At 37.5% G+C, this 14870-nt stretch overlaps 1 protein-coding gene across 9 annotated transcripts in view; it reads right to left on the bottom strand.

Annotated features, from left to right (window-relative positions):
* Nucleotides 1–14870, bottom strand: part of LOC146450074 (uncharacterized) — a 74279-nt gene that overhangs the window by 19549 nt on the left and 39860 nt on the right. For 7 of the 9 annotated variants that reach the window (XM_085100741.1, XM_085100740.1, XM_085100742.1 and 4 more), the window contains 2 exons: nt 8570–8680; nt 6603–6647 (listed from right to left, as the gene is read on the bottom strand). In XM_085100741.1, the coding sequence (XP_084956867.1) occupies nt 6603–6647; nt 8570–8680 (156 nt within the window). Of the gene's footprint in view, nt 1–809; nt 1029–6602; nt 6648–8569; nt 8681–11675; nt 11874–14870 lie in introns of those variants that run through there. The other 2 variants (XM_085100744.1, XM_085100748.1) reach the window with 2 other exon arrangements.

Genomic DNA, 14870 nt, shown 5'->3' with positions numbered 1-14870 from the left:
AAAGTGTGACCATTCATATCAACTCTACTGAGCAGTACTGTCCTGTGGTGCTGTTTATTACGCTGTACACGGTGGTTCCAACTTTTGAGAATGTGGAGGAAATCCTAAAGTGTGACCATTCAAATGAAAGCTGCTGAGCAGTACTTTCCTGTGGTGCTGTTTATTATGCTGTACAAGATGGTTCTAACTTTTGAGTATGTGGGGAAATCCTAAAGTGTAACCATTCAAATTAAACCTACGCTTACGCGACATCGACGCTTTCTTACTTTTGAGTCTGTGCACGAAATCCTAAAGTGTGACCATTCAAATGAAAGCTGCTGAGCAGTACTTTCCTGTGGTGCTGTTTATTATGCTGTACAAGATGGTTCTAACTTTTGAGTATGTGGGGAAATCCCAAAGTGTAACCATTCAAATTAAACCTACGCTTACGCGACATCGACGCTTTCTTACTTTTGAGTCTGTGCACGAAATCCTAAAGTGTGACCATTCAAATCAAAGCTACTGAGCAGTGCTTTCCTGTGGTGCTTTTTATTATGCTGTACAAGGTGATTCTTACTTTCGAGTATGTGGAGGAAATCCTAAAGTGTGAACATTTAAATGCAAGCTACTGAGCAGTATTTTCCTGTAGTGCTGTTTATTATCTTGTACAAGGTGGTTCTAGCTTTTGTTTCTGTGGATGAAATCCTGAAGTTTGATCATTCAAAACTCATGGTTTGACCGTCATAAAAGAAAAGATTAGTTCTCTCTTGTCAATTAGAACGGCGAGCCTTTCAGTCTGACGCTTATACGTATTTTTACCATCAACTTGCCTTAGACTCCAAGCATCGCCAACTCCAATTCACTTCCAGCCGAGCCGGGTATTTCACATCTTTGATCCTCTGAACTGACAAACACATATTTCCCAACATTTTTCGACTTTTTTCCGACGTTTTGAAAAGCAAAACATCTAAAATCTGTTTCATCATGACGCTGTCGAAATAAACTCATCACTCACAGGGTGCGTGCGACCGACTGAAGCCTCAGACGAAATCAATCACGTAAATACTAATCCCACGTTACGCGGAGGGCCTAATGCCCCCGTTTTTCATATTATTTATCCGCCGCAAAATTTCCACCCAATAATAACAATGTTACGACCCATCTGACGACTTAGTATAGAAAAAATACACAAGCGCACGAAAATTTGCTGCTAAGGATAAATATTCCAAGGGAACAAGCATCATTTTGTTTATTTTACAAACAAGAGTTAATAAGAAGTTCTCTAACTGTTTTTCTTGTCGTGCAAAAAATATATGTAAATATATATTTAAATATTTATGTTTTGCGGTCAAGATGCCAATGACTAGTGTGTACTATTCTAGTTGTCCCAATTAAGCAATTCATCTATCGTTTTCTAAATTTGAGATCGCTTCCGAAGCTTTACGAAGATTAAAGGACTTGGGCGACTGTTTCCGATCATCTTCCGATAATGTGTCCATGACTATATTTGACTATACACGAGCAAAAATGACGTCAGCAAACATATCGACATGGGTAAAATTGTCGTCGTGTTGTTTTTGTTGTTGTTGTTTTGTTTTTTTACCTGCATTTCGAAGATTTTGCTTGCGTGATCAAAGAACCATGATGTTTGCATACCGTTACGTAAACGAAATATAAAAGAAAAAAAATACGACTTTACATGTGATACAATTTGAACATCCGTTTGTATACCTTGGTTTATATTTAGAATCAACAGCTCATGATTACCCGTGTCTCAGTGCCTAATGAATTAAAGGTGCTACGTCAAGGGATTTGTTAAGTTGAGGGGTCAAACCAGTGCTGAACCTTCTTCATGCACGAAATAGTTCTAGAAAAAACCACCAACCTCATCCCCACCTACGACGTCGTCACCATTATCATCATCATCATCATCATCACCATCATCATCATTATCATCCTCCTCCTCGTCAGGCACGAGGCTTCACAACACAGCTCCCACCGCACACGGTTCTTGTGAACTGCTTCACCCTTGTAACCCCAAAACTAACAAAAACAGCCGAGACTTCCTCTATCAAACCGCCAGACAAATCTCAACATTAACATACACTCCTTTCCCTCAAGAATGGCTTAACGTCAACAGTGTCATCGGCCCATAGCAAACCAGTGTTAGGTTACAACGGGAAACATGCAAACACGTTTCGCGTTTATAAAGAAAGGAAGCGAATTCCAGGCAAGAGACGAAAGGTAGCATACAAAATGCCAGTAATTTCAGTAAAGTCAACAGTTAGCACAAACCAAAACCTAACAAATAATAAAGAATTCATATTTCTCAGATTATTTTCACGTTTACTCATGTAAATAAACGTTGCTTTGCTTCTTGATAAGAATTTGTTTTCATGGTATTTATTTCAAGGACTCCTAGCATAGTGGAAACTGTTTTGATACCATTAAAGGAATAGTATGTTTAATCTTGCCTTGCATTGGTACTTTTTAACATTTCTGAGATTATTTAATATTTGGTCACACCAATAATTACTGCTTTGCTTGGTGATAAGAGTTTTTGCTCTTTATTTTGTTTGCTATTTACCTATCTAATCGTTTATTTATTGATTTACCATTAAGGACTTTTGGCATCCCGAAAGCAGTTAAATATCAATATAAGATTAAAGTATTAAAACCTCTAGCACAATTTTGGGCTTACTTTCTCACAAAAAAAAAAAAACAGAAATTAAAATTGAGTCGAAACTTCTTAACAATGATTTCACACGAAGCAAAACATAATAGTCAAGAACACTAGGTAACGAATATGGGTAAAACTGGATCATTGTTTTATGAAATTCCAGAGATTTGATTGGGTTAGCGGCCAAGGTATATGAGCCATTATATCATGCCCGAGAAATAACGACCATTAAATTGTCTTCTGGTTGTTCTTGCAAAGCGAAATCAGCAAGATCTAGCAATATTTCTTGATTGTTTTTAATAAAACAATAACTCCACTCGCGCTTGTTGAATATGAGATGATAGATAGCCAACTCCAACTCGGCACCTATCTATCATCTCATATCCAACGCGCGCTCATGGAATAATTGTTAAATATAAATTAGCCGCCCAACAGAAAGCACGTTTTACGTCAGTGTCATTCCTGAGTACTAAACACTTGTCACCCTGGTACACGAAATTTTCACCACATCGAATTTTCGCGTTTTTGCGGTTTTCTTTTTTTTTTTTTTAATTGAGGAACTTCACTTCTCAATAAAAGGAAGTCGCTTATTTACTAGACTTCGTAAGGAACGATACAGAAAATTCTACAAAATTGCCAAAATTTACTGTTGATAAATCGCCCGTCAAAAGTTCACTGACCCCAGATTGATAAGTAAAAAACAATAAAAATCAGGACAAAAACAACTTTCAGTGATTATCAAATCGAAACGCAATTTCTGCAATTACCGAGGGTTCTTGATGACAACACCTTGGTAATCTACTTTTAAGTAAATTACCACATTACCAGCAAAACCCAAAGCCTACGGAGTATTTGCAAACAAACGAGTTACCTGGCAATAACCCACTACCTTACCAATGAACTACAGCTAAACACAACTTACTTTCAAGAGTCGAATCATCGATTCTTCTATGACAGGGATGACAAAAGGACTGAATTGTGAGCAAAAGTCCTCGCATGTGACCTTCATAACGTATATATCTAAGCTGGAACATTACCCCGATCTCTCCAGCAATACTCGTGATCTACTGGTACTGGATGTCATCACTCACTTCACCAGTTATCATTCGCGACATCAATCAGCTTAAACGATGTTTACTAAATGATTAAAGATGATTTATTTTAACTTGGTGGTTTTTTTTTTTAGCTTACTTACTCGGGTAAGAATAGATTTACATTGATTTACAGATTCACATTTTCGCAACATGGTTGATTTAAAACGAAGGTTAGGTAAATATAAAAATAAGCGGTGCTAAGGCTTGTACAAGATAGCGATTTCACCACTCTCTCAATCTGCGGTTAGCGTTTTGCGTATACAGGAAGGCCACCATTGGAATACACCTCCTTTGATGACACAAGTCTAAAACAATCCCGTTATGTAACATACCGATATAACAAGTTTTCAACAGAATTGTTATATATAAACATGCCGGTTATGTAACACTAATGTTGACAGGGCTAACAGGATTGTGATAAACACATTTCAATAAGTAAAAACTCAACAACCTGACAAAAGGATTCCGATCTTTGCAATACATGTACAGCCATCTCGGACGCTGAAGACATTAAGCTACAACAGGCACCTAATACAAGTATTGAATTTTAATTCAGACGATAAAACTAAAATATTTTTACCTTTTGCTATTACGGATATTTCAAACAATTCTCCATATTAGGCATGTCTGAGGCACGCGGCTTGCACGATACAACGATGGAATTAAAATTTTTGTTAAACAGGATTGGAATAAAAACACATTTCACATCTCAGACGGTAATTAATTAATTAACGAGGTAGATAAGACTCGTTTCATTGGCTAGTTCAGAGCATCCCTTCCGCACGAATCCTATCAAAACAAACTATTTTTCCTTTGCTGTCAAATCTTTGTCACTGTCCGTCACGAGAAGTAGAACAGGTCAGAACGAGTTCCTTTATTTCGATTCACAGACACAGCTACATCATAAACGCATTGAAAGCGACGAGAAATTTCACTCGTCGTCATAAGTATTTCAAGGGCGTTAAGAAAATATTCAAAACGGAGGTACTTCATATCCAATATTCTGAAGAGCGGAAAGGTCAACAACTCGTGAATGCGTTACTCTGCTGACGAAAGTATGTCGCATATTTTACGGATTTGTCATGTCAAACATTCCTATTCTACAAATTCTCACAGCATGTAAACAGGAGTTATTCCCTTTGAATATAGCCCACAAACCGTATTGTTAATAATACATAGTGCAGTTTACATGGCACATTGCAATTCTGCTTTTGCTAGGATGCTAAAAGTGCTGGATGCCAAAATTACATCGATACATCACGTGCTCACGGATAAAACACGTCATGAACTGACGCGCATGCGCGATTCCAGGATGTCGAGGCTCTCTCCAGCAAGGCGTTTCCAAACGTAATATACAAAGGAAGAGTGGATAGTTTCAAGTACACGATCAATCAGCCTTCACTATGACAAATTGGGGAAATGACTGGTGAAAACCAAAACACAGCAACACCAATGTTTTGAAAACAGCAGCTAATTTTGGAACGGTAAAGACCGTGATTGGATTAAAAAAAATTTGGATCAACTATCACGGAAGAAAGAAACGCTAATACAGAGCATTTAAAAACAAACGCGAACGACTTCCTAATAATCCGGTAAGTGGAAAACAACAGCTTTTTACCCCCACCCCTCCCCCCACGCAAGCTACTCCTCTGCTCTCCCCTCCCCTATCATCCACACGCATATTCTATATCCTAGGCCTTTCTTACACGAGAAAGAAGCTTCAATGCTGTATGGATCAAGGTAAATCCCACAGAGTATAGCAATTTGCACGAGTTAAACAAAGTGAAAATTCACAAATAAAATGACGAGGAATGTTCAAAAATGTAAGCCAGGTAAAGCTTTTGAAAGAAGATTTCAGTTGTAGCAGGTCAAATGTAAATCTTAATAAGATTAACATTGCAACAGGCACGTATACAAACAAAAACTGCCAGACTCAAAAAGGTCTTACATTAGAACAAAGGTCTTCGAATTAACGTTCAATTCTGTCAAGGGACAAAAATAAGCAATCCTTTTCATCTTTGGATAATTGTCAAATTTCAAAAATTCATCAAGTTCTCGTATCGACGGAAGACATTTGTGTGCATTGCGGTTGAGCCAAACTATCAAAATTTTCAAACTTTTCTCTACTCAGAACTGAGATTTTCCACTAGATGTTCGAACAAACAGCACCTCTTACAACAAGAACTATAAGAATCGTACAAACCTACAAAATTTAAATCACAGATGTTTCATATGCATGTATTGTAAAAAGCTACAAAACTGCTGTATCCTCAAAATTTTACAGAGCACAACTTTAAAGGAACTGGTTTATTAAAAGCAAGATAGCTATTTCAAGGCTGTTTTCTAAGTCAACAAAGCAGTAATTCGAAGTTGCAACTTATAGAAACAAGGATTATAGGAAAAGAATACTTAAATAAACAGCGCCTGGACTATATTTATAGATCTTAGATGTTTACTGTCTAAACGCTTATAGTAATCCGGACCGATAAAAAAAATACGATAAGACATTAACAACCGAAAGCTATTAGAGAATGCAGGCAAAGATACAATAGGTCTGCTAAAACATTGAACACCTGACCAATCACAGCAAACATCAATAATTCAATTAGCCAATCAGAACTCAAACTCAGACCAGACGAAACGAACAACCCATACACCGGTGCCAAACGCGGGAAAATAAGTAACCAGTGCCAAGCGCGGGAACTGAAATGTGCCACTGGCGCCAAACGCGGGAAAATACATAACCCGCGTATGCCAAACGCGCCACAACATGTAACTGGTACCAAGCGCGGGACAATAGGTGTGCAAAAAAGGCGCTCCGACAATTATGGAATATTACAAATTCAAACCTCATTCTCCGCCTCTAATACTTCCTCTTCTCTTTCCTTCACCATCTGAAAGAAAAGAATTTCAAATACATAGCACTGGTCCTTGCAAAAAGAGATAAGACCTTGGCCGGTATAGATACATTGTGACGATTCATCTGTTTTATTTTTATTTTTTTTTTATTTTATTAGCTTCGCCTATTACATAATGCAGAAAAATAAAGGAATAAGTATAATAAATGCTAAATTAGGCAGGGATACCACAACAACGGTAAGCCAATTACAGTGGTCCCAGAGTTTAAAAATATTAAAAAAACAAACAAACAAAGAAAACAGATGAGGCTACATATGTTGATGTTCCTAGGTTGCGGTATAAAGGCCCAGTGGTGAGGTTTTAGATTAGGGGCCGTAGGAGCCCAGGAAATCTGGAAAGCACCCGTGAAATGTGCCTTTTGTATGCGCTCTAAGCAGAAAAGATTGCTCAATGTATCTTATATGTTTTGATGATGTTCAAGGGGTTGCGCCTCGTATGTGTCTCGTTGTCCCAATTTGGACAATACCCTTTGGATCAAGGGGAGGTTTTGCACGCTTCCCATCGTGCATTGCGGGCAAACTATATTATTAACGCGAGGCCACCCGCGATCACCGCATTAGACAGTAGACGCCGTGAGGCTCGCAAGTCCGCCGGCAAATATTTTATAGTGCAACAACAGCCAACATCCCAAAGAATCTTCTTTAATTCGTCTGCCTATTTTTATGTGTCCATTCAAAAGCTCATTAATAATTCATAAGTCCATTGACCTATCAAATGGTCGATAAAACATCACGTGTAGTGGTTTTATATCCGATAAAACCTCCTCCTTGTTAGTATGCGGTGTTCAATGTTTTTCTCGTATGCTAATTTCCAACGCTCACAAAAGCATAATTGTTATGAACTCTCTTGACACACCCTTTTCCAGGAATGTTTTTGAATCCTTTCAAAAAACTCGCAGCACGTGTTTTATCGGGTCTAAAACCACGAGGCGCAGCCGAGTGGTTTTAAATCCCGTTATTTCATGAATCACACATTTTCTTTTGTTATTCAACATCCTTTCAGTTTAACTTACATACTTCATGAATATTAAACTAACTGAAACGAGGGATTTATACAGATAAATCCCTCATTTACTGTATAAATCCCTCATTTACATTAGCATTACTGCGAGAAACGCACACATCAGGTTGCTTCTATTGTTCTCCGTTTCTCACCTAAGTGTGACGGTACTAATTAGCCGGCGTTTGTCCCCTTGAACAAAGGAATAATTTCATGAAATAAGTCAGATAAATACCTCGAACGTCGGTATTAATCCATATACATCCCTCGAGCCTACGGACCTCGGGATGTATATGGATTAATACCTCCGTTCTCGGTATTTATCTCTAACATAAATAAATAAATAAAACCATCTGAGGGTGGATGAAACATACAAATTCTCCTCAGTATTCTTCCGACGCATTTCTTATGCCGGCAGTGTGTGTTGAAACATGAAGTATTGATATTATAAGGAGAAATTAGATGTTAGTCATTCTTTAGCCTTACAGGTTAATGTAAGAGAGTTTTATGAACACAACACGGCTTCGTCTTCCCAGACGACATGTGGGTTCCTTTGCCAAAAACTTTGAGATATGTCCAGAAATACACCTAACCCTGAATTTGGGTACTTCATCTAAGAGAGACCTTTTCGTCGTTTTCATGTGACTTCATGTTTTACAGAATTATGTGTGGTTTAGCGAGAATTAAGGTTAGGAGACACCTTGAGATGTCTATCATACAGTTCATGAATCTCATTAGCGTGCATTTCTGGACATAAGCGGAGAAAACCTTTCTCTCTGCCTTTCTCTAGCCAGTGTAAAAACAGATACCCGGGAACTGTTAGCACGACAACCAGGGCAGTAAGATTAAATACACGTAGTTGTTTTGTACTTGACTGTATTAGAACCGATAGACATACCTGCTTGAATTTGGAGACCACCTTGCCAAGTTCGTTGTAATCACGGTGAGCCTCCGGTGTCTTCTCCAGCAGATTGGACAAAATACGTTCACACTCAACCACATGTTGAACCTAAAATCATAAAACAACAAAGCTTATCTTCAGTCGTAACAAATAGAGAGGTTTCCTTGTTTGATCTCCAGAGACTGGTGTGAACCCAATACCAAAAACAACTGAGAGCTCCACAAGAAACATCCCCCGAATATGGCAACAAAATTTCTACCATCCTTGTAGCTGCGTAGGCCGCAATTAAGGTGCCGTTTGTAGCGAAAAGTCTCCATGTCAAAAAGGAACTTTCCATTTTACTTTAAAGGGGAATTGTCATAGGGTTTTTGACCGCTTCTGTCAAAAATGGTGAAATAAGATCTTCACTTAGCTATAAAATAATTCGAGATCAACGAGAAGAAAGAATCAACTCAATTATTGAAAGAAACAACTCGTGATCTGTTCTAGAACATTTTGAAAACAAAAAATGCGAAAACTTGGAAAATAAAGTTAGCCTAACATTTTTCAAGTTTAAACCCATTTCGACCTATTCTGTCTCTGGCCAGAGGCACTAATCTACAGTTTTATTGCACTGGGGCGATAATTTCTAACAAACTAGACAATTATACTTTTGTTTCTGTTGACAGACAAACATTCAGTTTTGGGTTTTGAAATGATATCGAATTCTCGTAATACTTCCCAAACTAACAAAACCATATACTGCGTCTCTCGTTCTGTCGTCGTTGTAGGTTCCGTATTAACGAGGTAAAGTTTACATAAACTTACTTCCAAAATTTACTGCCAAGATTTAGTGATAGTTGTCGGAATTAGAGAGGGTCAGTGTTATAGTGGTTTGTTAAATAGAGAATATATGAGAATCTGACCGTATTGTATAGACTAAGACTGTGGAGTGTAGAACCGAAACAACGACCTTTCCTTAATTGTATAAAATTGTGGGTATATTTTCTCACTTGCCACTAATTTCCATAAATAGGTAGCGAATGGTTTGCGAAAAGTAAGTTACATAAAAAATGAATGAGGGTTGTTCAACCTGTTGCTTTCGGTACTTTTTGACGTAATGGATCAATCCAAACTCGTAGCGGAAACATGCAACCGGCGACAAGCGCGGGAAAATATGCAACCGGCACAAGGCGCGCGAAATTGCACCTAGGCCGTGTCGTAGGTTTTTATCCACCTTGGACCCAGTTGTTCGAAGCCCGATTGCGCTAATCCTGGATTAATGTGAACTTAAACTCGCGTTTTATAACTAATAAGTAAACATTCTTCCAAGATACTTTTGTCCATAGTTTTTACCATTTATTGAGAATTAGCTTTTAAAGACACTTTTAAAGGGCGAGATGAAAACCTTGGTTAACTTTTAATTTCAAACCGGCAATGGAAAACAAAAGTTTCTCGGGTAAACAGTGAGCGCTCTTAAAATAACCAAACAACTATGAAGTCTGATTATTATCGCATACATTAAATAAGCAATTAAAAGAGTATTGAGATAGTTAATAAATTATGAAAATACGAAACTGATTGAAAACGTATTAGATATGTGTCCATCTTTCTAGACAAAGAGTTTCAAGTTTCAAGCAAAACAGTCGCAAAACGCCGGTAACGAAAATGTAACACTCAATACATTTGGTCACCGTTAACGTTTTGTCGACGTTCACCTGGTTGTTCGCTGGACAATGCAATGCTATGAAAAAACAAGAACTTGCAATTGCATTCCGCCTGACCTGTGTGGGGATGGGAAAGGAATGAACTGAAAAACGACAAAGTGGCCCCCTACCCTCCACTAGAGCGTACTATTGAATAAAACTTTTTCAGCGAATGTACGGACAGCAAATCAAGCCAAGAATGTTCTTAAACGATCAAGAGAAGTAACACCAAAAATTCAAGCGTGTAGTTGATGTTGTTGACCCTCGGCGTTTCTTTGAGCTTCCTAAGCAGACACCACATGTTGTGATATTCTATTAAGTGGATCCAATTATCTACAAATCCCCACATGAACAACGCCTACACCGAACACATTCTTGTTTCATCGATGTACTGCGTATACGAGCAATGGAGTGTCAATATTCTAATTGTTAGAGTCCTTGGGGTAAGTTGCAACTTAACATTAAATCGATAGGAATAACACAGAACTGAATATCAAGAGAGAAGAAAAGGGGAAATATATAAGAAAATTGAAAATAGCGCATTGTAAACAAGTACAGAAGAAAAATCAGTGATTGCCTTGTCAGATTACAGAAAATTTAGATAGCCGACTTAAAGGACGGATGAATTACCACATAATGAAACATCAAGGCTTGAGATCGAGACAAGTTTACGTCAAGAGGATTAAGTGAGACCGGCATATTCGGAAACCATTAATTGAAAATTGCCACAAGCAATTCTGATGGCGCTCTAAAAGAACAATCAACAAGATCAATACAAGGGTGTGAAAAAGGACATTAAAAATCGCAACGCGAGAAATTAATTTATAAAAGACCTATCTGCCTGTAAAAGGTATCTGGCTTCTCATTACAACGTAGTTATTGCGGCTTTGTTTTCATTATAAACAAAGGACAATTATTGCGAAAAACGTGTTTTGAACTCTGCAAAACGTGACACATACTGGTTGTATGACCAACCCAAGGGCGAATTAAAAATACGAGTTTGCAGGGAAATAACTGCAATAGTAGTGGTATTTCCTGGACCGGATGTGTCGGTTCCTTTGATGTAGTTTATTCAGATATCGCCCATATATAACACCAAAATAGATTATTTTAGAAAATTCTTCACCGTCAAAAATAACAAAGCCGGGGTCAACGGATTTACAGTTTAAGAATTCACTTGAGTATTACAATTCTTTAAGACGTCTCCAAGAGTAAGAGCAACATTTTTCACGTGTCGCGCTGCTGAAATTCAAAACAGAGAATCAAAGTGTGATCGCATCAGAAACCTAGGGTCAGCGACTACATTTAGCGAACGATCAAAGAGGTTCGAAAATGCCTTCCTAAATACACATATTAATGGCAATTAGTCGTAAATGCGCCGGTAAATGATCACAATATTGAGCAATTATGCGTCTTACCCGAAATGTTGCACTCCTTCTCCGCACTCTAAATGAACTTTTCCATCTTTTAGCGGCGCGAAAACTCTTTCTTATCCGGCTTCGAAACTTGCTAAATCTTCTTCTCCGTTGTGGGGACATCAAAGTCGCCAGAAGCAAGAGATATTGCGGAATATTTGTCGGATATTCCGGCAGTGCGGTGCGTGTTAGAGATGGTGTTATGAGCGTGTGACAGGTCGAATATCTCGTATCAGATGTCGTCTTTGACAAGCGCTCATGTGACAGAATTTTATTTTTTAGAAACAAAAACAAACACCACGTAGCGTAGTTTCGGGAAAATAAGCAAAAGTATCCCTCAGACAAAAGCAAAACTGGATTTAAAGCAGTCAAAATTCTTCAAAACAAAATGAAAGAATACAAACTGAACGCACGAAGATTTGTCAAAAACACAGAGACTGTGTTGTGTTATCCGACCTGACAGTAACCATGCGCAAACTCAAGGCTTGACTATCGAAATACACTTTCTCCTAACTGATTAAACTCATTTCTTCCTATGCCAGTTATAAGAATACCGTGGCACATCACACAGTTATAATTCTTGCCGTCTATCTGTCTCTCAATGAATAAGGAGAAATTGGATGTTAACCAAGAAAAGTGAAATACCGGAAAAGTTTGTTTAACAGTATTTTTAGCAAATTGTTTGCGGTAATTTACAAAACTACAAGAATTTCTTTTTCATCTTATAGATTGTTCACGCGAGCAAGAAAAATTAGCAAGTTCATCCTCCCATGGAGTGGAAAGGAGGATCGAGGAATAGAAGAGCGAACGCGAACATATTTAGGAGCTGTTTAGTAAACACAGTTTATAATTGTTTCCTTCGTACCTGCTTTCGGATTTTTTTCGACTACAGATTTAGTACAAATGAAAGCATAAGTTAATTAAAGTTTACTTGAATCCTATGTCAAAGCCAATGATTCAGCTTTCTGTTGCCAATTTTCATTTTGTTAAACCTGGTTTAATTAAACATGTTTTGTTGGTGCGAGTGCTTTCCATTTGCCAGAACTGGCAGGCCAAACGCGTTATTTTGAAAGGATGCATGGTACTGCAAAATCTTGAAAAATAACCACTCCGAAATGTTGAAGAAATTCGAAGTACTAGAATAAAACTTATCCTTCACACAGGTACGGTCTGGCCTGCAAGTTTCAGTTCTGACAAATGGCAAGCGCCCTGACTAACAAAGTTCCCGCGCCGGCTTTTTATTTTCGCGATCGTGCTTTCAGCATTCGTCTGCTCCCAGTACCTTGAGCGACGGGGAACAGCAAGCTCCAATAGCTACAATATCACTACTTGATCAAACATACAGGTTATGAGAATACAGGAAATGATCACCGAAGACGCAATGTCTTGATATTTAAACAAATTCTCTCAACTAGCACTATAGGTAATATATGGAGAACAGCGAGGGGAAAATCAATGTTGATACATGACAGAGATAACGAATACCTTGAAAATATCTTCACCAGTCAGAAAATGATTGCTCTCTTCGCACATCGATGCGTCAGCCCCAAAACAACGGCTTCCTAAAATATGTACAGCACCCAACGACAGCCTCTTTCGACAGCGTCCCATCATATTGTGTATCTTTCATATTCATCTTTCATATTGTATCTTGTATCTTTCATATTGTGTATTTTCAATCAAAATTATCATTATTTGAACAGACTGTTTTTTCCTCAAACAGCGAAGGTGTTGAGCTTGCAACTGAACAATTTACTAATCTACTGAATGAAATCTCATCGCGCTCTTTGAGACTCACTTGTCGAAAGAAAATACACCGAAATAAAATCTCAAAAAAATGGTTCGATAACGACTGCAAATTAGCGAGAAGGTCGTTAAAGGTGCTCTCTAACAAAAAACACAGAAATCCTCATAACAAAGAACTAAGACAAGAATATCATAAATCTCACCGTGACTACAACAAATTAATTAAATTAAAAAAATCTGTACTTCTTAACACTAAAATTGATAATCTTATAAATAATAAAGAAAGCCACGAGTTTTGGCATTACCTAAGATCGATAAATGAAGACAATTCTCGTGACAAAAATGAAGAAGAAGTACCTATTGATAATTTATTCACACATTTTACGAATTTACATTCGAAACCAAATGCAAACCGCTCCTTAACAAATGAGATATCCGCATTAGAAGACTTTAAACAAGATCATAATCACTTAGATGATGAAATCTCCTTAAAGGAAATTGAAAATGCAACAAAATTGTTAAAATCAAAAAAGGCTCCTGGTTCCGATAGAATTCGCAATGAAATGCTAAAAACAGGAATATGGTACTTAAAAAACTCAATATGTAAACTCTTTAATCTCATATTAAAATGCGGGTTCTTCCCTTCATCTTGGTGTGAAGGTATCATCACTCCTATCTACAAGTCTGGAAACAAATCAGACCCCTCAAATTACAGAGGAATTTGCATTAACAGCTGTCTTGGAAAGCTATTCACCTCGGTTTTGAACATCAGACTACAACATTACCTCAATAAAGAGAACATTTTACATCGAGCTCAAATTGGATTTCTGCCAAATCACCGGACATCTGATCACATCTTTACCCTTCGAACATTGATTGACAAACATGTAACGCATTCTACTAAAGGTAAACTATTCACTTGTTTTATAGATTTTAAGAAAGCCTTTGACTCAATTTGGCACGACGGCCTATTTTATAAATTATTACAAAATAAGATTGGAGGTAAATTTTATGACTTAATTAAAAACCTTTACTCAAAATCTAAATGTTCCATTAAATTTGGCTTTCAAAGAACAGAATATTTTGAATACGCAAATGGTGTTAGACAAGGCTGCATTCTCTCACCAATGCTTTTTAACCTCTATCTAAACGAGATTCCTACCCTTCTTGATACTATGAAAACAGATCCAGTTCTACTACCGGACGGTTCAAAACTTAATTGCCTCCTCTACGCCGACGACTTAATTTTGATCTCTCACACGGCTGAAGGATTACAAACAGCACTAAATACATTATCCCAGTTCTGTAACGACTGGTTGCTAAATATAAATCTCAAGAAAACGAAAGTTGTTATTTTTCAAAAGAAACTCAGAAAATCTACTTTAAATGACCACTATTTTCATATAAACAGAGAAAAGATAGAAACTGTCAGCAACTACACTTATCTTGGAG

The sequence above is a fragment of the Pavona decussata genome, unplaced genomic scaffold, assembly GCF_977016875.1.
Source record: "Pavona decussata unplaced genomic scaffold, jaPavDecu1.1 SCAFFOLD_510, whole genome shotgun sequence".
NCBI classification, from domain to species: Eukaryota; Metazoa; Cnidaria; class Anthozoa; order Scleractinia; family Agariciidae; genus Pavona; species Pavona decussata.
Note: the sequence above shows the minus strand (reverse complement) of the source record. Positions and strands in the feature narration are given on the sequence as shown.